General features: G+C 39.9%; 1 protein-coding gene across 1 annotated transcript; it reads right to left on the bottom strand.

Annotated features, from left to right (window-relative positions):
• Window positions 1-3,686: 3,686 nt before the first annotated feature.
• On the bottom strand, window positions 3,687-25,060 carry EIF4E (eukaryotic translation initiation factor 4E). Its single transcript, XM_054383027.1, has 7 exons — window positions 25,033-25,060; window positions 16,920-17,026; window positions 13,474-13,569; window positions 11,512-11,575; window positions 9,501-9,614; window positions 6,609-6,748; window positions 3,687-4,331 (listed from the first exon to the last, which is right to left on the bottom strand). The coding sequence occupies exons 1-7, from the start codon at window positions 25,048-25,050 to the stop codon at window positions 4,217-4,219; spliced, it is 654 nt and encodes a 217-aa protein (XP_054239002.1). The 5' UTR covers window positions 25,051-25,060; the 3' UTR covers window positions 3,687-4,216.
• Window positions 25,061-25,214: the final 154 nt, after the last annotated feature.

Raw genomic sequence — 25,214 nt, forward strand, 5'->3', positions numbered from 1 at the left:
TCATCCTGTGCTCAGCCACAATTCACACTTAGCTCTGCACACCAAAACCTGCGTTATTTCAGAATAGGAAGGCTAGTAGGGCATCCCAGAGTCATTTGGGAAAGTGCCAGGCAAGCCACCAAGCAAAGAGCAGAAATGACTGTGGTTTTTATCACAGGGGAAGGATTTTAAGTGCTTCTTTGAAAGGCTTTGCTGCAGTGCCAGAGCTGGACGCCTGCAAACAAATTCTGGTGGAATACAAAATTAAGAGCCAAAAGGCAGAAAGTCTCTTCAAGCAGCTACAGTAATGTGTCCTGCAAAGCGATCAAAATGGAAACTCTTCAAGATTTAACAGCTTCTGGAGCATTGAAATGAAGAGGGTCAGCAGATGCATTTGACAGACAGGACTGAGACTGTTTCCACACCTGTTGCTAACATGCTCTGCACTCCTGCTCTCCAAGTTTAGTTTGGATAGACAGGTATGAAATGTCTTAAAGTGTACAAACTACTTCCTTACTGGTGATGTAACTCATGTCTGTTTCTTGGCCAATATGAAAAAGGCACAAATTCTGCATAAATTGTTGAAAGACTACAAAAACCTTCTCAAAAAGTGACAGAAACTACTGACTGTTCTTAAGAGGGCAATGCCACCTAAAAGCTAAGTGCTGAAAGCTCTACTGGTTTAACTGTTAAGCTCAACTGTTTGGGTTAGTAGCCCATTGCAGGATATTTTTAAAATCCGGTTTTAAAACCAAAAGGCTTGGCCCTAAATCTTCTTGAAAACCAAGGGGTCATATATATTAAAGGGAAGATCCAGTCACTTTACTAGGCTGAAATGCAGTCGTTTTTTGGTTTTAGTAAGGGTTCCAGGGAGCCGAGAATGTTTTTTTTTTCCAAGCATTTATGTAGGAAATTGTTCCTTTAGACAGGATGGAAGTTTTAAGCTCAGTCCAAGCTTTGCTAAAAGCTACTGTTCCAAGTTCCTAGAATTTGGGTTACATTAAAAGTTAAATTTCCTGAGCTAGAGAGAGCCTGAAACACAAGACAGTGACAACATGACAGAACAAAGTGACAATGGAAAGCATTGCACAGCCTGAGATCTACAGTACATCCAGAAGCTGTTAATTCACAACTATTCCTCATCTGTGAACCCTTCTTCCCAGGCCACATTTTGACACATCCTTACTCCTCCTTGAGCACAGCAAGCTTCTGCTTTCTTTCCTTGCTCAGCTGGTTTTGTAACAAAAACTGCTTCCGAATGGATGCTTCAGATTTTAGTGTTCTCAGGCTTACTAAAACACCACATTGACAATGGCTACCTATTCAGCTGGCAGTTGGACACTAAGTATTTTGTAACAAAACTACTTGAATTTAAACATTTACTGTTTTTTCCTCTTCTGAGCCTGTGACAGTTCTGTTAATATGCAGTATAGAGAACTCTCAGCTTTCTCCCATAGTAGAACTAGGAACACAAACTACACTATTTCAATCAGAAGAACATCAGTACGCAGCACAAAGTCATCTGCAAATTGGAGTAAACCAGGTTATGGTCACTTGCTTCTTCAAGCTGTGAATTAAAGACATAGGCTTTATACTTGATACAGCAAGTATGTCTTAACTTTTACTAACGTCTTCCAGAAGCATAGCAATTTTGATTTGAGAGCCTCAAATCACCTACTTGAAGTTTTCATATTACAATGCAAGTCAGTTAGCTGCTTAAATGGGCTCAAAACCCTGAGACCATACCAGAAACTTTGAATCACTTCGCTAGATGAACAAAATGCTGCCATACCCTGAACAATATTCCAGTCATTCGTGTAGCGAAGTTAAACAAAACCAAAACTATGCACTTCTTACAACAGCACTTGGGTTAATCTCAGTGTTCACTTTAGTGAACCTTCCCCTAGTGCTCCCAAATTACATATACAAAGACAGTCCCCACACAGGAAACTGATTCATTTTTACCTTTCCATACATACAAGCATTACTGGTTTACTCAGAAATATCAAAGCCTTTGTAAACATTACTCAGCTTGAGGTTGGTGTGAGTTCAAAAAGTTTACTTTAATTGTGAAGATGATTAGCTGAAGCAGTAAGCTGGGAGACAGGCATGGACTGCTATATCCTGCTATGAATGGGCCTATTAAACAAACCCAACTTGCCCTGCATGCCTGCAGAGTCAGGGCAGGCGACCAGTTACAGAGTCCAGAGAAACCAGCACACAACCAACCTAATAGCTCTCTCCATATCCACTGACCAAAAGCATAGTATCCTTAAATATAGATGCCTATTGTAAATGTTTCTATTAGACATAATAATGATCCAGAAATTAACATAATACCTTTTTGGTATAGCCTGGTATACTATTTACAACACATTTGTTATAAAATGTGCAAGGAAGTGTTCAAGTCTTAGCACACAGGAACACTTCAGTGCCTTAATCAGGCAGATTTAAAAGCCTGATTCAGCTGAAGCTTCACTGCACAGTGACTAAACCTGTTTCCAGGATTTATCACAGAAGATCAAAACCCCAGTAAGCATTTGCCTTTACATGTAGTTGAAGAAAGGCTATATAGCCATGGCAAGATCTTAAAAGCATATCACACTAAGACATAACAAATTAGCAATAAAGCATTGATTTTGCTACATGCTCTACTTTTCAAAGAGTGGAAAGAAAAAGCCTCTCATGTTGTGCTCAAAACAAGAAGTTAAGTCAATGACCTTCAAAATTTTCCTCCAATCCTGCAAGTCAAGTAAGCTTACAGCTTCCAGAGTAACTTTAAAGCCAATGAAAATTTCATTTCCTTCTAAGACATTACATAATATAGCAGGCTACCTAGATCCTCACATACTTTTATTTTGTAGCCATGTCCCTAATGTACTTCGCTTGCTGTTCTTAGAGGAATTCTATCTTTAAAGTACAATCACTCACTTGAGCACTCTTAGTGCAGCTCCTACCTGGATTCTAGGCAACTTTCTCTGTACCTCTGACTTTCTTGGTTGGCATAAGCAAAAGTCAAAAGAGAAGCAACATAACCCATCATCAGTTAGACCAACTGCTAAGGAAAAATAAAAATATTAGCCACATCAATATAGTTTCACTTTGACTTAAGAGTGCTAATCTAACAGATTTATTAAAAGCTTCAACAGACTCAACTCCAGACTTCATCTTTCTTGCATGACACTACAATAGAAACCACAGCAGACTGCCTTGTCACAAGAGGTACAAAATACTTGCTGTATAGATGGAGAAATAAAAAGGACAAATCTAGTTGTCTAAAAGACAATTCACTGTACACATTTTATTTACAGTTTTGTACACTGTCTTAATAGGAACGGGACCGCTTTTCTACTTGAGCCATTTTAACCAAAGCAAAATAACCTAAGTAATACAAAGTGTTAAAATACAGCATAAGATAAAAAACAGACATACTATTTCTAGTAAGGAATGTAAATTATGGTGTTACATTAAAAAAAAAAAAAAATCCACAATTATGTTTAGGAAATCACACAAACAGATCACTGATTTGACTGAAATGCATAAATTTGTACCAAAGCTTTTGATGTTACAAAAAACCAAAAAATTACCAAAAAGAATGCACAAAATTAATGTTTATTCCACCTTTGTCATATTCCCAGATTCTTCACCAAATGTTACATGAGCAAAAAAAAAAAAAAAACAGAGATCAAAATATCACTAATGTTATCAAATAGGGAAAACAAATAAATTAATCTAGCAGCCACCAGCATAGGTTTACAGCAAAGATGATGCTGTATAAAAAAATTGCTAGAAAACTGTATGCACCATACTCATTTCCAAACCAGCAAAATGTTACTGCATACAATGCAAATGTAAAACAGAGCAATTTCCTGCAAGTACAGAAATGGAACTTTTCTGAATACTGTGGACAAACAATTTATTTTTTTTCTCCTCTTAATAGTAAATGTTTCTATCAAGCTATTACAGAGTGGGCCAGAAAAGCATTTATGGATTCATAGGGTGAACTGTACTAAAGTTCTGATTGGTAATGGTTACTTCAGCCAAAATAGAAAAAAAAAAATTGAACACGGAAGTACAAGACAAAGGCGAATAAGACTTCTCACAAATCTTAGCAACGCTTAGATGGAAATCAAATTTAAATGTAGTCCACTCTGCTTTTGAAGAGGCTTTGGTTCAGCTCCCAAATCTCGATTGCTCGACGCAGTCTCCTAAGAAAGAATACTCAGAAGGTGTCTTCTTAAACAACAAACCTATTTTTAGTGGTGGAGCCGCTCTTAGTAGCTGTGTCTGCGTGGGACTGATAACCAATCACTATCTTTGGAGGAAGTCCTAATCTTTCCTTGTATACTCTCCTAGAGAAAAGAAATAAGAACAGTTTAAGCAAAGCCCTTAGGAAGGAATTAGTATCAGGATGAGGGTTCTCAAGCACTGCAGTAGACTGCCGAGGGCAGTGGTGGAGTCACTGTCCCCAGGGGCATTTAACAGATGTGAGGCTTTGGTGCTTAAAGACATGGTTTAGTGGGTGGCCCTGGCAGTGTTATGTTAATGGTTGGACTCAATCTTAAGGGTCTTTACCAACCAAAATGATTGACTCTATAACACCAGCTTTTAAAATCTGCTGACATCTTCATGAAAAATAGTTGCCTGTTTAGAAACAATTTCTCATGGTATTAGTAAAAGACTTATTCTTTTTCTGATTTATTGCATCTAAAAATCAGCTTGTAGTTCTGTATCGGTAACGATATAAAACAGGACAAGCTCTTGCCAAAAAAGAAGTTAACAGGCCTACATAAATATAGAGCATAGGTATTCTACTTCATTAATATAAGTATCATGAATATCAGCAAGCTATACTAGCACTTATGAAAACAAAACAGCTATGAAGAAGTCATGGTCCACAATTCCAGAACTACTGAGACAATAAAGTCTTTTGAACCAAATAAAACAGCAGGCCCTGAACCAGTCAGTCTATTCTTACTACTACACACATCAGCTGCACAGACTTCTTGTCTTTAACTACAGATAGAAAGCAGACCCCATCCCCTGAATTCATTATGGTACTGGTCACAGGCAGCTGTCCAACTGATGGTCTAAGAAAACTCAGCTTGGATTTTACCCCTTAAGAAAGAGCAGTACCTGCCCTACACACCATGTTCCTTAGCATACAGTGAGATGCAAACCACTAGTGGCACTAGGCTACAAGCTGTGACTAAACCACAAAACAAGCCTGTCCAATTGCACTTCTTAACTACATAAACCTGGGGGTTTAACTTAATCATAATGGAGAAGTTTACAGGACTGCAGCCTGTCTCCATTATAACTGTTAAATAAAAGGCTGATGAAAGTCTTTGGAGTTATGGCAATAACACAGATACCTGCTGTCAACATAACTTTCCTCAATCATTGTGTTAGTTTGCAAAAATCTTAACTTTTCTACAGTTATCTAATGGATCCATCTTACCTCCTTAGTTATTGGTTAATACCATTCTAAAAATGCTCTCTGATGCATACTAGGTTTGATGTAAGGTTGTTTTCTACTAGCAGATGTGTACCAACGTTCTATTTATTGTTAAACACCTTTCAAGTCTGAGCATGACTGTGTAATAAAATTGCTAATGTAAGGTAGACCACATCAGATTCTTAAAGGCCCAAATGAGGAATATCAAGAAAGCCACCCAGTAAGCATAAAAAATGTTAGCAAGCTACTATGCCTGACAGTTAAATTTGACCTCAGACATGCTAAGCTTGGAAGATAAGCAATATAAATATATGTGGCCTACAATGACTGAATTTAACAGCAAGCAATTTTGAAGAACCTATACTGCTTCAGCATAAAGGACTCACCATCTGCAGCAATACTTGCTGAAAGGCAGAGCATGACATGCATTTGCCATGGGATAGACCCATGAAAATCTGAGATGACTGGCATTCCTTACTAGAGTGGAGACTACAACATGCTACTATGTACATCATCTAATCAGCATTATTTTGATCAGTACTTGGGAGACAGAAAGGTGGCAAAACATCTCTAGAGTTTCACAGCACATCACTGTCCAGTTTTTTCAAGTATATGAGCTGTCTTCAAGCTCACTCCTGTGAGTTTAAGATTTGCAGTGCCTTTCCTCTTATTTGTAAGCATCACTCTCTTGATAAAAGTCTTACTAATGCTCTACTCTTACTAGTTGCCTGCCTTTATAAACCGGCATGCTGCAACAATATAATCCACAGGTGTGGTAGTTTCAGGCTATGCCTTTAAAATTTTTTCACAGATCTCGAACAGAAAGTAGGCAAATGTAAATAAATGTAAAAAAACGTAACGTTGAGGGGGAATTTACAACCCACCACAACAGGTAATAATTACAATGCCTCACTGTGAAATTAAAAACTTCTGCCAACATTTGTATTCAATTTTTCTGTTATTTCTAAGCTGCAGCAATATGAAGAAGTTACTAACAGAAGCTCATAAAAATACTACACAATGCTGCAAATAATTTGGCATTGAATACCTCAAACCCAGCATACAGCTCTGCACAGGCCGCATTTGGCTGAAGCACAGTCTCCCTCAACTTAATCAGCTTTAAGTACATTGTTACACTGCATATAATCAAGACACCACCCACGTTACTTACCCTATATGCGTAACAGCATCCCTGTTTTCACATTCAGTTGTCCATATTGCTATTTTATCACCCTTAGTTCTAACATTAACAACAGCACCACATACATCATCACTGTAGTCATCGAACGACTCCCCAATAAGGCACAGCAGCTACAAAACAGAGAGTAACCATTAGAAGTGGCAGTTCAAAGGCAAACATTCAGCACACAAAGGACACAAATACTACATTTTACTGGCTACAGCCCCATGCCATATAATTTTCTGTTTATTGCAGTACCTTCTTGAACTTCCAAATGTTACAAGTGAATGTAAAGTCAGTAAGAGTTTTCCATCTCTTCTCTTGTCCCAGCAGCTGTAAGTTGTGACAATTACCTGCTTCTCCCACCCTATCCTCCAATCCAAAACCAGTTAAGAATTAAAGAAATTTATTCTTCTTTTGCAAGTACATTTATCACAGCTGGACCAATCTGAAAGTTTTTGCATTAAGTATCTAGAAGAACCCGTGAAGAACCATTTGGGCAATATGTCAACATAAGGTCCAACTTCAATTCTGAAGTACGATTCAATGTCAAATTAAAGACTGCAGCTTAGATGAAAAGTGATCTGATGAAGTGTTACTTCCTTATCACCACACTCAGGAAGCTTCAGAGTTCCTACAGACTCTGAATCACAGAATGGTCTAAATTGGAAGGGACCTCCAAAGGTCATCTAGTCCAACCCCACCCCCTCTGCAGCAAGCAGGAGCATCCCCAACTAGATCAGCCTGTCCAGAACCCTTGATTATATCCAGGGACAGTGCCCCAACCACATCCCCAGGCAACCTGTTCCAGCGTTCCACTAGCCTCTTGGTAAAGAGCTTGTTCCTAACATCCAATCTAAATCTGCCCTTCTCTAGTCTGAAGCCATTGCACCTCATCCTGTGACTACAGGCCTTCGCAAACAGTCTCTCTCCATCCTTCTTGTAGGCCCCTTCAGGCACTGGAAGGTCACAATTAGGTCTCCCAAGAGCCTTCTCTTCTCCAGGCTGAACAATCCCATCTCCCTCAGCCTGAACAGTGTGTAACGCAGGTGCAACAATACCAGCGTACAAGATTCTTCCCACAAAGATTTTTAATGGTGAAACTGGAACTGGTGAAGCAGCATACTTCAGGAATGTTAGATCCAGTTAGGTCACATCTCCTTAAAACATGCTGTGAAAGTGATATTTAAAAATCTCCAACCTTTAAGCCAAGCAATTCTCAGAAATTTGAAACTGAGAATTTCTTGTGATTAAGAGAGATCCTTCTAGTCCATGCTGAATTAAAGAAATCCTTCTGCACACTGAATAAGTATTAGTCTCCAAATGGATGCTGGATGCACAGTACCATAAGTACACTGTCATTATATTAGCTTTCCAGAATCACTTATGACATTTGGAAATCAACTTTGAGCAAAGCAGGTCTTTCAGTACTCCTGAGAGCTGCAAAGACTGAATTAAGGACATGCAAAAAGGACACACTGTGCTATTGAGTACATGAGGTATAACTACACATACTTTGAATGTTACGCCCAATTGCAGGCTGCACACAGTCATTAACAAAAGCTGTAAATAAGTTTAAACCACAGGCAAACATTCAAAATACTGATCAACAGTACAAACACAAGCAAAGATGACTACCACGCTCAAAAAACTAGTCAGGTACATTCTTCATGCACGCTGCACAACATGTGAAAAGAGTCTTCACAAACGAAGTTCAGTTCACAATTAACAAAACTCAAGATAACCAGATCATAAAAACAATTTGTTCCAAAGAGGAGTGATAAAGGAAGAGCCTTTGATTTTTACTGGAGAAATTTGGTTAAAAATAATTACTGGAGATTGTTTTAGAGCATGTATCCTAGTCACTGGGGTATTTGGGCTCTGTGTGACTGCTTCTTGCTGGACAGAATGCAGAGCCCTACCCATATGTAAGGCCTGCTAAGAATCAGGACCCCTCATACAGGAGGCATTTGGGTGGAGAGGTTAAATGCACACAGTAAGACCCGTGTGCAATTTTGTATGTCCTATAGGTATAATGCTCACAATCCTTTCTTCAAATCTCTCCTACAATGATCAGAAAGGTCCTATTAGCTCTGGTACTTTGCACACATCTGCTTTGATCTTGAAGGCCATTTCTTCCTGTCAAAGGGGTGCAATACTTCTTGCCTCTCACACAAGTAGAGAAAGAGAGCAGAGATTGGGTAAGATTCTTCTGCATTGTACTGTTTGCCATCTATGGCCCTAAAATCCAGGCTACACTAGACTATTTAAGGCTATTCAGAGTCAGTTTCTAGACAGTAACTATATCCTTTTCTACAACACATTTACCTCAACCCACCATCTCTAGAAGTATATTTACTGTTCAAAAAAAGAGATAACAGCCATGGAAAAAAAACATGTATCTTTACAGCATACATATTAGGAAGACTATGCTTTTACTGGCCTACCCTACATAGCATTAAGTACAGGGAAAAAAAACCTGAAAACTTTTTTCAGAAGACCAAAACATTAGAACTACTCACCTGTAAGAGTATTCAAAAAAAAAAAAATTGTTACATTTAAGCAGTTAAATTTGGGAACTGCATTCAAGACACATTACTACTTTTCCCAGCAGCTCAACAGCTATTCTGTGTATTTCACAAGAAAGGTTAACCTGTCCTGTATTGCTGTCCAATTTAAGGAAGTATTCAACAGAATACAACTACCTTGAGCGCCACTATTGAAGAAAATCATGCTTCAAATACAGCCTGTCAATAAAAGCTTAAAAGGACACTACTTCCTGGAAGTTAGAAGTCTAGCATGGTACACAAAAACCTATCAGCTAACGTATTAAAAATTAATGCAAGATTATTCAGTTGTAGTTTGTAAGGCCATAGTGCTTACTGTCTCTAGCCAGAAGCGATCGAGGTCACTTCGTCTCTGCTGTTTGTTTAGTGTAATTAACCATCGTCCTCCTCGCTTGTTTTTCTCATCTTCCCACATGGGCTCAATCCCATCCTGTAAAAAATGGCCAGAAGTTAAACCAGATTTGATCTGTAATTTTTCCTTAATAATCAAAAGGTCAGTGAAAACTGAAATAGCAACTAAGGGAAGAAGTGCAAAGTTTAAGATATGTACCTGTCTAAAAATACTGTCTCACACCCAAGTTCCAAAACAGTTTGCCAAAGGTACTTTCATTTCTACAGAATAATCACAGCTCAGGCAAGTCTTGGGTATACAACATTACATTAAAAAAAATCCTGTGGGAACAGGCAACACCAACCATCTATTTTGTCCAGTGGGAAACCAGTTAAAATTAGCAGCTACATTCTGGAACCCTTATTTTAAGTGTTGGACTCAGTGCAGCATTGGCAGAGTGCTTTGCTTATGCATAAGGATTACTTTTGCTGAAATAGACACTCTGGCAGTCCCACTCACTGACTTCCTGCACACACAAGGTGAGAGTAAGAGGGTTTTAATTATCAGTGCCACAAAAATCAACACATTTAGAAACCAGCTGCATTCTGATTCACCCTTTACCAATAGCCCTGCATTGAAACAAATGACCCTGGGCACACTGACACAGCCAAACAGCCAGCTGCCAACTCCCCTACCCACTAGCCATGCTGCACTTCAGGAAAGTCAGTCATTAAAAAAGTAGGTAACTGTCAAGACAAATTCAGTTAAGAACTGTCTATTAAAAGTCACACTACAGAACTTTGTCTGAAAACTAATTAAGTGTTCAACATGCAGGACAGAGTGGTGTCAGTTCACTTTAAATTTAACACCCTTATGGCAGCTGCAAAGCTCAAACTACTTAATCACCTTTAAGAGGCACTCTTAGGAGGTCACCATTGAAGGACAACAGCAGGAGACTGCTCAGATATCTGAAACAATTGCCAATTCTGTACCTGTTTCATGTATTCTAATTATTGCTGACCGAAAAGCAGACAGAACATAGACATACTTCCAACACAAATTTAGGATCCATGCACAAATAAGCATGACCCCCAGACATCCTAACCTCTGACTGGCCTACAGCTATTTAAAAAAATTTACTAGTAAGGTTTCTCAGTCACCTGTCATTACCTTCCCAAACATAAGCATCACCACCTCTCTCCCCTACCTTAAGGTGCTGGGGTTTACAAACCATATACACAGTCTACTGAAGAGTCCCAGCCAGTAACTATGTTTTATAAGCAAAGAAACCAAGCATCAGTACTTAATGGACTACTTAAGTATTTGAATCCAGAAAGGAAGCTGTATGTTAGAAGCACTTTGGAGAGATTAGGATTTAATTTAGAGCTCCAGTCCAGATTGCCACTCCGGCTGGGAGAATTTCATGTACACTTTCATCAGCATTTCCTGTTCACTAGTTTGAACAATTCCTCATCATGCTTTGTGTGTCAGTGTTGTGTACAATTTTCTATTTTATACATAAGCAACACAGCATTTCATTGGTGGTGTAAAAAACAGTTGTACAAGCACTGTACATCTGCCTAGTTAGTAGTCCTCAAAGAATACTGAAGAACACTGCAGCCTCCCACAGAACTTGGACATTTTAACTCGTTTCACATCACACCAAATGGCAGAGATGGAAAAATCTTCCCGTTATAAAAATTAAGGCTAGTACTTGCACAAAGATCTCAAGCACAGAATGAAGGCAAACATAGTAACATATTAAAACATACTGTCTGCGAACTGTGTTAAAGCAAGGACTTGCATTTTCAGAACTAGAAACAACCTCACTTTGAGGACATGTGCTTGGGACTTGCTAAAGAACAAAATTAACACCTTTAGGACATTTCCAACCATGTTCCTAAATACCCAAAATGAAATAATTGGGCAGTGTCTTGCTTAGTCAGGAAACTATCAACATCCATAACTGAAGAAAAAAAAATGTTATCAAGCATACCTTAAAGAGCGAGTAGTCACACCCAGGCATTAAATTACTAGAGAGCTGGATATGGTTGTATAAACTATTGGAGGGAAAAAAGCAGGATTAAAAACTAAACATTACTTTGAGGTATAAAATTCTGGAAGAATTTAAGACATATGACCAAAATAAAAAAAATTAAAAAGCATTAAAGTTCTTTCAGAAGCAATCCTATTTAAAAAATATTTTCAGCAGTATCAAAACATTAGCTTTAAGATGTTCAGGTCTTAAAGGAGCAGAATAGAAATTGGTTTATGAACACTTGCAGGGTTCCTACACCAATGCTTCTTTTATATCTAGTTCTAACAGTTATTAAAAACAGAATTCACTGAACTCTTCATGGCAACATGGTCTGGGTGCATATGAATTCTGTACATAAACATATATGGAAGAAGGATAACGGTGTATATTTCTAAGGCTGTTCCCTCTGCAGAAAGAGGTTTTAGGGGAGATATTCAACTTCTCTATTTAATATAATATTTCAGGGATGATGGTATAAAGTCTGAGACTTCAAATTGAAATAAGGACTCAAAAGGCAAGAACAGATCTCAAACAAAATATAAAATACACACTCCAAACTGAATTTACCAATACACAATTCAGAGCAAGAAAATAAAAATGAAACATGTACACACTGTCTCCTCCTCTAGCAAGAGAGATTTTTTTTTTCCACACTGTTATGGTCAGACTTCAGAGAAGGCCTGCACATACCACTAACCTGTAGTCCAAGACCAACTAACATCGGCTGGTCCATCATTGAAAATGAAAGGAATTACTGCCATGTTCTAACAATTAGAAATTGAGTATAAGAATTTAGAAAGCCAGGTACAGGTTTACCCACTTCCCTCCATTAAATTTACCTTAATACATCTTACCAGAATAACACACCTATTTCCATCTGGACCACAACAGAGACATAACTTCTCAATTGCTTGTGACTGATTTTATACCTACACTGCATACATCTGGGTTAACCATTAATTACCCAGACCATCCTGTTTATAGGAGCTGAACACAATTTGGCCTCCCATTACACACACAGACTGGAAACTACTGTACAGTCATTGGTCACCCCTACATTAAGAATGGGGATTACACTGATAAAATACTTCAACAGTATCTTTTTATCTTCTCCATTGGTGCTAATGGGTCTCTGACGGGTCTCATTTTCACTGATGAAGGTACACACCAAAACCCCTAAGAAACCTCTCAATGCAGCACATAACACTAAGAAACAAAGATCAACTATACAATGCAGCTTTTTTCCCCACTCTTAATCTCATGCCACTTGCCATGTCCTCCATATTTCATTATTATGGCAGGCAAAAATCTTCCAAGTAACCTTCTTGAATTCAACCAAAGTGTTTGGAAAATACAAGCCTTCAAAAAGGCTTTTTTCTTGTTTGAACTGAACTGCTTTTGCAGACCTTCCTTTCAGAAGGTAGTTTCCTTTATAACCTCTAATGAACTTCTTTCAAGGCTGTCACTAACCTGCATCAATGACCTAAGTACTTTGCTTCAGATTCACAGTCTTGCACATCTGAGTAGGTCAGCTCTCAGATTTAATCAAATAGCAAAATTTGAGGCTGCCGAAGTGGCAATCAGCTGACTCCAAGAATTTACAAATTCATGTTACTACAAGATAGCTACTGCACAAATACAATTTCCTAGTTGCACGTCACATACACATAAGCAGTGTTTCAGTGTTAACAGCAAGACAATGTGTATTCAAAGGATGAAGAACTTATCCAACCACACTCTCTTCAAAGGTTACATGCCACTACTACATTCTGAAAAATGAGGTAGACCTCACCTTTAATTCTACAAACATTTTCAGATTACATTCAAGAAGTTGCAAAACACTTTTTTTTTTTACTTCAGCACTAACTCTGCCAAGATATGCCAGGATTATCATGGAGACTGCAAAAATCTTTTACTTACGCCCAAAAATCTTCAACAGTATCAAACTTTGAGATAAGACGAAGATTTGCTTGCCAAGTTTTGCTCTTGTCATTTTTAAAAAACCAGAGTGCCCATCTAAAGGAAAACAAAAGAATAGCATATAGAATTTACAGTATATTAAAAATAGAATTAGAGGTATTGTTACATCCAAGCTAATTGCAAACCTTACAGTGTTATTAGCATGTAAGTCAGTTTTCATCCATAAGACATCCATCCCCCCCAGTAGCAGAGACTGGCCCAAAAAGATTGAGGAAGATCCATGAGATTAATTGCGGGCTTCCAGCCTGGTGCCAGCAGCAGAACTTTGTTTTTTTGATCATGAGTCGATTTACATGATGCCAGGCCTGCTGGCAGCAAATGGGGCACACCTCACCCTAAAGGGGAGAAGGGTTTTATCATGGGAGTTGCCTGGGCTCATTGACAGGGCTTTAAACTAAATTGGCAGAGAGAAAGGGGAAGGAGCAGGCTCGCTGGAGACAAGCTTGGAACACCTGTGGGATGGTGTGATGGCTCCACTGCATTCTCAGGGGAGGCAGGGGATTTTGAGCCATGAGGTAAGGAAGATGCAAGGACCATTGATGAGCTAGGACTCATAGCAGTGCCTGGGACCCATCAAGCAGGGAGTAGCTCCCTACCCCAGAAAAAGACAACCCAACTGAAGTCTGTCTGTGCCAATGCACAGAGCATGGGGAACAAGCAAGAAGAGCTCAAAGCTATCATCCAGCAGAAAAACTATGATATTATTGCCCTGATGGAAACATGGTGGGATGAATCCCAGATCTGGAATGCTGTGTTGAATGGCTATAGGCTCTTCAGAAAGGACAGGCCCAGAAGGAGAAGTGGTGGAGTGGTCCTGTATGTCAGGGAAGGCCTCAACTGTCACAAACATGACTATGACAGTGATGATAGGGTTGAATGCAGAAAGGCCAACAAGGCACACATGATGGGAGTGGAATTGAGTGCACCCTCAGTGCAGATAACTACAAGCTGCGTGGCTGTATCAATCTGCTAGAGGGCAGGGAAGCTTTACAACAGATCAATGAGCCAAGACAAATTGTATGAAGTTCAACAAGGCCAAGTGCCAGGTCCTCCACCTGGGTCACAACAACCCCACTTAAGGGTTACAGACTTAAGGATGGTGAGGCCACAGCTCCAGTACTGTGTTCAGTTCTGGGCACCTCACAGGGTGAAAGACATTGAGGTGCTGGAACATGGCCAGAGAAGGGCAATGAGGCTGATGAAAGGCCTGGAGCACCTGGCCTACGAGGAGCATCTGAGGGAGCTGGGACTGTTCAGTTTGGAGAAGAGGAGACTGATGGGAGACCTCATCACTCTCTATAGATACCTGAAGGGAGGTTGGAGTGAGGAGGGGGAACCTTCTTCTCCTTGGTGTCAAGCAACAGGAAATGGTTTCAAGCTGTGACAGGGGAGATTTACACTGTATATTAGGAAATACTTCTTCACAGAGAGGGTTCTCAAACTTTGGAATGGTCTGCCCAGGGCAGTGTTGGAGTCACCATCCCTGGAGGTGTTTAAGCAGCATGTGGACCTGGTGCTTGGGGATATGGTTTAGTGTTGATCCTTCAGTGCTGGGTTGAGAGTTGGACTGGATGAGCTTTGAGGTCTCTTTCAACTGATTGCATTCTATGATACATGAGAAACTTAGTTTTCAAATCCAACTCTTTGCAGATCAGCATTTATGTTCCCATTACAAGAACCACAGCAGACACGATCAATCCATTTAAATATTTCAAATACTTTCCAATCATTTCTAAGACTCTAAACCCTAAATTTCAGATGTTTCTCCTTGCTGCCACTGCTAAGCTGCAATTCCCTACCACAAATGACTGCTTATGGACTAAAACACCAACTATTCTAGCTAGAAGCACAGCTCCCTTTCCAGTAACTTCCTTGTAAGTGTTACAAAAGCTGATTATATCAATCCAGAGCTACACGATATGAAAACTTCCCAAGCACTTGCATTTTAAAAAGAAAGCTGCTTTAAGCTTACAAATGGCAACAATCTTTTACAAAACACCAACTAACTGCTTCAGGGTTTTAAATCTGTGTAGAATCATAGAATCAACCAGGTTGGAAGAGACCTCCAAGATCATCCAGTCCAACCAACCATGTATATATGAAAAGCATGTAGATATGAAAACAAAAAGACCAAATGAAAAGTTTTCAATGCAAGTGCCTTCATCATCTCCACTAAGCACATCTCATCTTTCTGGATCTAAAAAACACTGTTTAAACTGATGAACAGGACATCTGATGAGGCATTTCACAAAACAGCCCCACTGCCACTTGTACAGGAGTGTCAGCACTGACTTAAAGCATTAGAGGAAAGGTGGAGGCAGAAAGGGAAAATGGGATGCACATAGCATCTACAGTGCAGAGTGGTTTTCCACACTTGCTCAAAAGAAAGACAAAAAGACCAAGGTGCAACTTGGTAAAAGATTCACTTTGGGGCAGTACCTACCTACCAATATTAAGCACTGAGCACTCAAACTCTCCAGTCACTTGGAGAAAATTACTTCCTAGTTGCAATTTTTTCAGTATATGTATACTGCTGCAGTAACTTGTGTGCACTTAAAGAAATTCAATACTATCTTTAGTGCAGGAAGGTAGTTCCAGTGAAGACTTTCAAGTACAAAGCTTCCTGGTAACATCCTCATTGTCTCTATAGCTCAGGAAAGTTTAGTAGCTTTAAAAGCTACTATGTGTTTCTGCACATCGAACACAGAACTCATTGAGAGGCTTTTGATTTTTTTGTAACTTAACTATATTACTGTTCCATGTTTTTTCTCATCAAACAAGAAAATCTAAGTGCCTTACAGTGTTTTCTCTGAGTGACACGCTGGTACAAATATGTGCATTTGCACTTTACAGGATTTCTTCTGCTGTGTTTCCTACAGACAAAGGAAACAGCACTACTGTAGATAGCAATCATGTCATTAAGTCAAACTCTTGGGCTGATTAATGAAGCTTCTACAACTTTCAGTTCCAAATAAGAGAGGAAAAAACATAAGATACAAAGAAGATTGATAAAAAGGTGCCAGTGAATTCTTAATTGCCCAAAGTACAAGGCAGAATGGAAGGTCCTTCAGTTCTGCTTGGCAGAAACTTGATCTCAGTGTCAATATCTTAAAACACACCAAAGCAGTAAAAGCTGTTTGCCTCTGATTACAAGCAATTATCTGGCAGCATAATGAAAAGTTGCAAAGATTTACAACTTCACTATGTGAAAAGCCTCTGAACTGCAATAGGATCCAATTCCATTTCCTCTGCAATCTCACTGCAAAAATCCTCAAACAACAGAACTTTCAAAATGCTGCTAGAAAACATAATGTACCCAAGAACTGTAAAGCCACAAGCATTCTTCTACCTTTGGCAAAATACAATCATGCTTCTGCAGTATTTACCTGTTTTGTAGTGGATGCTTAATATATTGCTCAGGGCTGGCAACCTCCTGACTAGGTGCTGGCTCGGTTTTTTCCTCTTCTGAAGGCTGAGGGTTGGGAGTGGTTTCCTGTTTGAAGAAAAGAGTTATTAATAGGTACCCTCTCAATTTTTACTGAAGTTATTTAGCTCTTTGAAGTAGCTTCAAGAAGCCTGAGCAAAGAGTTCCTCTAATTCATCTTGGATTGGGGGCCCAAAACACATCATGGAAGCACAAACTGTGTCCCTTTGTTCTTCAACACCTGAGCAGGTCCTACAAGAAATACTAACTGCAGGAAGTCACATCCTGCTGTTCAGTGATTTGCTTCCCGTGTCATTTGTTTCCAGAATGCCTTACTTAACATGTATGTCTTAGTTTGAAACAGTTCTGAGAGTTAGGAAATATACCATATGTTATGTTATCTAGAATATGCACACCTAAAAATTAACTGCCAGAGTAATAATTTCAGAATCACAAAAGAAAAATTTTCAAGAATCAGTTTCTGACAATCTCATTGGAAACAGATGTAATAACAGATTTTCCTAAATACACAAGTAGGAGACATGCCTACAGTTCCCAGGTCTCGAATTGGCAGTTAGAAACCAAACCAGTAAGTAGTTAAATGTGCAACATCACTGCCTAAACTTCAGGCACCAAACAGCAGTATTTAAACTCATGCCCATTCTCAAATTCCAAACTAAATGTAATTACACATTTTCCACAGATTAGACTGATTCCAAGTATTCTGTCAAATCATCTACAGAGGTCAAATATACTTAAACACAAAGAAGGGAAATAATATATTCCCCTTGAATGCAAACCCCCTCAAGATAGCCGTTCAATTTGAGAAGCCACTGTGTCAGGTTTGAAATTCTAATGTCATTCCCTCAAACCAGGGAATACAAAGCTTTATTATGAGGCCAAGTGTCCCCACCAGTTACCACTGCCTTTCCCTAATCTGCAATCCATGCTAGAATACTAGAGCAACATGGAAAAAGAACTACAGCTCATTCTCTAAAATTTACAGAAACACACAGAGAGCTGATCCCACGAAAGAAAAAGCACTTCAGTAATATAAACAAATACTAACTTAAGCAGATCCAAAGATTCAAGACATTGCTATATGCAGCAATACAAAGTACTACTTAAATATTAAACATTGTAGTCTTCAGGGAACTGTGGGGGGTGTGGATTAAGTATAGTAAGTCATCTAAATAATGAAACATTTTACTCCAGACTTCCACTTTACTCAGTTTATCATCACCAAAGCTGTGGAAAATTGGAATGGATTTAAAGTGATAACACACACTGTTCAACCTTCATAGCCCCAGCTGGCATGCTTCAGGTAACACCTAAAGATCTTAATAGATCTTTATAGGTCTTAATAGATACTATCTTTTCATTATCAATGTGTTTAGCATTATTAAGCATTTATGCTTGGAAACAATTAATTTAACAGCTCACCTAAAATCTTTATATTCTGGAAGTAAACTAAGCACTAGGTTTTGTGATAAAGCTTGCCCTCAATCACAAGATTCCACAGTTGAAATGTAATGCATACAAATGATTTGCAAATGATATTACACTAAAGATTTTTACCTTCAGATAGACTCACTTGAGAAATGCAGAGTATCTTCCAAAAGAATTTAATTTGAGAATATCATTCATGTTTGCTCAGAAAATCACTTTCAATATACAAAGATCTAATTCTAAAGTCTCCCTGGGCAGTCTTCCAGGAATACCATAACTACAACTGGAAGAATCAATGCAAAACTATTGACCACATGCAGGGCTATGCCATTTCATAACTTATAACAGAAGACAACAGCAGAAAGGATTAAGGTTGCACTTCCAGACATTAAAACAATGTAATAAGCCTCAATGCCTGCCCACTACACCAATGGCTAAACTTCACATTAACTACATCAAAGTCCATTTTTGGGCAAACAAAAGATATCTGACTCCGCACTGTTTTAGTTAAGCAGCCATAATAACAAGTTCCTTAAGATACTGAAAACTACCTAGCATCAATAAAACTCAGACTAACCATTATTTCAAGCTCTTGTCCAAAGCAATACCTGAAAACTCAACTCCAAGGCCCAGCTAACTATGACCTTGACCCAGAATTATGCCACCCCTCTCGAAAACTAACCCAACCAGAAGAGTTGGGTTGGGTTTTTTGTTTTGTTCTGTTTTCCAGCATCAGGCTGCCCATCGAGGATAGGCACAGCTGTAAACACCAGAATAAACCCAGAAAAGGTATGAAGTTGGAAGCAGAGCTTATTACCACAAAAGTTTTTTCACTGGTCTTAGAAGCCTAAAGCAGCTTGTTTTCACTACCTTTTATTTCTGATTTCCACCAAGGAAAACAGGAAAAGGACTATTTTAATTTTTGGCTAGTTGATCCTATCAACTCCTATTTTTATTCATCTTACCTTTATCTCACTATTCTGACCATCAAGCTAAAGCATTTGTGTACCAAAGCACTTTTCAATGGCATGCTGTGATAGGACAAGGAGCAAGGGATACAAACTTGAACACAGGAAGTTCCACCTTAACATGAGCTTCTTTACTGTGAAGGTGACAGACCACCGGACAGGCTGCCCAGAAAGATGTGAAGTCTCCTTCTCTAGAGACTTTTAAGACCCATCTGTATGTGTTCCTGTGTGGCCTGCCCTAAGTGATGCTGGTTTTGGCAAGGAGGTTGGACTCACCTTCGGAGGTCCCATCCAGCCCCTACCAATCTACAATTCTATGATTTTTCATTATTAGTCAAATACCAAGTATCCAAGTTTACTAATTTGTATTCCAACTCTATTTTTTGCATGCAACTTCTATCCAGATACTGAAATTCTACTCTGGAGCACCAGCATGTAGGTTTCAGATGATTATAAACACAACACCAGTTAAAGTAATATTGTCCTCATTTTACCAATTCACATCCTGAAATCTTGCAACTGCAACATGATTAACTTACTGAAGTCTGATTATCTCCACCAGCAGTTTTTGGACTAAACTGAAAATCCTTCATCATACTTCACTATCACTCATAATTAGTATGTTCTTTAACCTAGAATTGACTTTGTGTCAATTTAACTAAGCCATCAGTGGTTTTGCTGCTTTTAAAATAGATGTAATAAAATAGGGCAGTATTACCAGATAAACTGGAAAACTTTATATGGCCGATCCTATTCCTCATACACAAGACAGCAGGTAATTAAAAGTGACATTTATTCACTACCCACATTTTTGATGTAGGAATCAGCTTGCAGAAGTCCATGAAACATTTGCCTACTCAGCATTTAATGACTGTGCACATCTGCATATTGCTTGCTGACATTTATAGATTTAATTGGTGTTATTTATTCTTTCTTCACCACACATAATGACCAACATAAAGGAAGGTGTGCATGTCACCAGGACAGGAAACAAACAGCACTTACAGTAAAAACTGCTTCATCAGGTTTGTCTGTTGAAGAGAACAAGCAGCTTGACTAGGTTTCACTGAGTGTTTTCAGGTGCAGCCCAGACCACATTCACATCATCTAATTGTGTGCAGAACTTGTTTAGGAAGTCCAGTTGGGGAGCATGCAACGCTGCTCTGAAAAGTCTGAAAAGACTATAACCTAGCACTGCTACACAATCTTGGTCAAAGTTAAAAGAATTAGTAGAAGTGGCTTCCAAAGGATTCTTGTAAAATAAGCTATACTTGAGTTTCCACCTTTCTGTTCAGGGTTTCCAAAAGAATGAGAAAACTGCATGATCCAGTTCTTGGATGTCTAGGGAAACAGCATGTCAACTATCTGCTGGTCTTTATGCTTCTTGCAGATAAATCCTACTACATTACAGTTAGGACTCACAAGGCACAAAAAGAAACATTTATTTCTGGACTAAAAAAAGAATTAAGCCTAGCCACAAGCTAGTATTAGGTGCTATTAACAAAAAAAAAAAAAAGGACAAAGTGATAAACTGATACGCAACTGAGGAATGAACACAAGTAAAAATTGTATGTAGTATGTGCAATACCAACTGGAAAAGAGGTACCAACAGCCACCTGTTACCAATCAGCATTAAAGTTTTCCAGACACCAGGACAGAAAAATTTTCTGGACATGACATAAAGCTTAATACAGAGTAACCATCCTAACTGCATACATTATTACTTAGAACATCACAGGATTTTAGAAAGGCATTCACTATCACAACACAAACATGGGGCAGGATTTTGAACTGAGTGATATCCCACCAAATTAGAAGTGCAACACATGTACAGGAAGACAGGAACAAAAGACTGAAGTGGATGAGCCACACACTTCAAGGGTCAGAGAAGTACATTTGGTTTGGTATATTTAATCTCAACATTTAAAAGATGCAAAGAATATTCACAGCCCTTTTAAATCCTGGAAAATGGGTCACATACACTTGAAAGTACCCATTAGATTTTCACCATTTAACTCAAAGGTATAACTGGAATTAGCAAACAGGTTACAAGGTATATGAAAATGTTTCAGTATCTTTGTGGTTTGTGTCTAGCTGCCCACAAAGGCTGGTCTTGTGCTGCCACTTTTCACCATGGTCTGCCCTCCACTGTTGCCTTTGCTACTGGAACACGAATCTACCTGTGACATAAGATGACTTTTTACATCTGACATTGTTAGTTCTAGGGCACTTGGACAAGTAAACAGACTTCCCAAAATTGCTGAGGGCAGTTCAGATGATGCAAGGAACATAACAACTCTGACCTCCCTGCACACTTCTACAAAATCGACACAAGAACACTTATACTGAGCCAGTCGTGCAACCAAGGATAGAATTTGTTGTTGAAAAGTGAAGACACATTCAATCTTCAGAAAACAATTTAAAGCAGAAGTGTACAACGTATGGATATGCAAGATGCTAGTCTTCAACCAAAAAGATAAAGTCCTTGGACATACTACTCGTATGCCCAATTACTGTAAAGCATGCAACATATACAAGCTACTTTGATAAACAGCACTGAACATGAGGGAAAACTTACCACCATTTAGAAGATTAATTGATGCAACCGCTCTGCATATTTAGAAAAAAAACTTTTACGCAGTTGAAATTTTTCTGCCTTACGTCCACTGTGTAAGAACCACCACCACTTGCTGTCAGCTTACTGAATGTTCATTGTGCACAGTTGAATCTGTAGATCACACTTAGTACCTCCCTAAGGTGAACATTTTAAAGAGGTATAGGTTTTAGGACTTTAAGAACTGAGTGACTGTTTCAAGTTTCTAGGTTTAAAATAGTCTTTACACATTTTAAGTTATACATAACTGAGGTTTTATTGATGTATCTTAAAACGTGACACTAAATTCACAGGAATTGCATTTGTGCAAGCATAATAGCTGTCATGAAGTATAAAAAAAAAACCACGTGTGATGCCTGTTTCCCATTTGAATGATGAGGGATTGGATGCTCACATCTAAGCTACTTTCTTCCATGTGATATTATACAGGTGTAGAAATGCTTTATGTGGCTGTATTTTCAAGTCAACTTTGGTAAACTACTGTTTACTAAAGCATTACTGTTGATTTTGTTGTTGACACCGTGGACTTTTGCACAGTGTTTTCTGATTACATTTAATTCTCAAACGCTGCAGTACGAGCACACTAATAGAATAGAACACACTTCTACATTAATTTGTGAGAATATGCAGAACATTCTTAAAATAGCATCAATCTAGCTAGGACAAAAAAAAAAAAACGGAGATCTTTAACTGTCTGTGCTGCAGAGGGTTAAGTTTTTCCTGCAATGAAGAAGTAGAACACTGTACAACAGGTCTGTATTTACTTAGAATCTTACTCTTCTTAGCAACTTCCATGAAACTCTTTACAAAACTCTAAACTGAAGTTTCAATATTCCTAAAGAGTTTCAAGCATTTTTTTCCAGCCTCTTAATTCTTAAAATGTACATTACCTTTTAGAACACAAAGTACTAGAAACATCACTGATTTTAGTAGAAGTCCTCATTAAGAAGAAAATGGCACATTAAGTCAGGTTTTGCATTTCCTGAGGCACATTTTCACAGTAGGAAAGCATCATAGATGACACCTCTACAAACCTAGGCCCAGATTTTTGAAGTCAGCAACAGAAAGCCTTCCCTGTAATAAACATGTAACCTAATCCTTAACCACACATACAATTAAATTGTTCAATTGAAAAGCATGCAGTATTTCCACAAAATTAAGAATCTATGACCTCAGTCATTACACAAGTGACGGTGTAGTCAGAAACATGATCCATCTTAAAGGACAAACAAAAAATTTACTATTTAAATAAATCTGAAAATAAGTAAGCATAGCGGATTTTTTTTCTGAAGTCAAGCACACTTCAACTATGGCAGAAGAATCAAGCAACCACCAAAGCCAGGACCACAGCCAAGGTGCCACAAAACCATGCCTTTAGAGTCATTTTAATTTCCAATCACCCCCAGTACGATAACTAACTTCTTACGACCCCTGCTAAGCTCCACAGTCATCACCAACACCGAGTTGACAAGAAGCTCTTACCCTCAGATATGTGGTCTACAGCTCAGAAAGATCACCTTCTGCACAGGGGGAAAAAAGTGTGGATGGAGAACATGGGATGGGTGCTTCTGGTGGTCCAGCTCACTATCTTAACAACTTACATTCTTCCTGTTCTAGAACTGCTACAGATCAAGTAATCGATAAATGCTTAACAGTTTCAATCTCCGTCTTGTAAGTAAAGGTATGTTAATAGTTTTGCTGTCGTTCGTGGAAGAAAATCTTCAGAGGACAATCAATGTCCCTTACACAAAAGGGTAAGAGGAATCCTTATTTAAAAACAGCAAAGTGATTCTCAAACTTAAACATTTTGTCTTAATGTTACAAAGTCTCTCCAAAGTGCATATCGATCATTTACTCAGTTGTCAAGCAGAAACAAGAAACCAGCCTTTAAGTGCCTCACTTCCTTAAAGCTAAAATACAATCTTCTGCTGTCCACCCCTCATGATACACAAGCACGCAAGATCAGAATAACAATTACACTTGGACCACTTCCAGCTAATTTAGTTCTTTATGGAAATGAAGGCTGAGGCAGTTTATACAACAGAGCACAATACAGTAAAGAAAGTAATGCCTAAAAAAACCGAGAAAAAAATATTTAATTATCATGGAAAAACTATTCTTAAAAACTTTTACTAAAAATACCATTTCGATCCAGAAAGATGATGTAACCGGAAAAAGCCAATTTGGTCTGCAACACGCCTCGAGTCTTACCAGTCACACTGTTTTCTTGTTTCAGCTGCCAAACTCCCGAGCAGCAACTGCTAACTTAGAGATCCTCATCCCGGGTTAGTGACTCCCCGCCTCCTAGTCTCAAAGCCTCCCTCACCGCAGGCTCTCGGGCAGCCCATCTGCCTTGAAACTAGACTTTCACGGCTCTCCGCCTGCCAGGAGGGCGCTCGCCGGCCAGGGAGGAAGAGCCACCTCTTAGGTGACCGGCAAATCTAATCCACCGGCCTCTCCAGGCGGAAAGCAACATGGCCACCTCCACCGCGCCACATGCGCCGAAGAGCCCACCGCCAGGCGGCCGGGCCAGCTCGCCGCGCTGCCGCTGAGGGCTCTTCCTCCTCGCCGCGCCTTCCGGCCCCGTCGTCCCCCTTGCCACCGTGCCGCGAGGGCGGCGGGGGCCGCAGGTGGGGCGCGGCACAATGGGCGCCGCGGCGGCAGGCAGCGACGCCGGCCCTCAGGCCTCCCTCCCGCTCGCTCGGCGGGCCCTGCTCCCCCCCACCTCTCTCGCAGCCAGCCCGGCGCCCCCCGCAGCCGTGTGGCGAGCGGAGGTACCGGCACAGCCCTCAGGCCCCCGCCTCTCCCTCCCCCCGCGCAGGCCGGCGCCTCCCGCTCCCCCTCCCCCAGCTCCGTCCCCCTGCGTGCGTGCGCTCCTCGCCGGCCTCGCCGCCCGCGCCCATCAACCTCCCGCCCGGCCTAGCGCCCCCTGCCCCTTCACTCGCTGCAGCCGAGCGAGCCGCGGCTCTAAAAGGAGACGGTGGCGGCAGGCACGTAAGAAAGAAGGAGGAAAAGCAGACGGGAGAAGGGAATGAAACACTCACCGGTTCCACCGTCGCCATCTTAGATCGATCTGATCGCAGAAGTGCTCCGGGGCGGAGAAGGGGCGGGTAAGAAATCCAGGTTCGAACGCAGTTGGCCGCTCGGCGGTCACGTGGGCCCGGCAGCCGTTTGGGCAGGAGGAGGGGAGGTGTCGGCCCTCGGGCGGTGCGCGGTGCCTACCGGG

Source organism: Indicator indicator, chromosome 8 (genome assembly GCF_027791375.1).
Source record: "Indicator indicator isolate 239-I01 chromosome 8, UM_Iind_1.1, whole genome shotgun sequence".
NCBI classification, from domain to species: Eukaryota; Metazoa; Chordata; class Aves; order Piciformes; family Indicatoridae; genus Indicator; species Indicator indicator.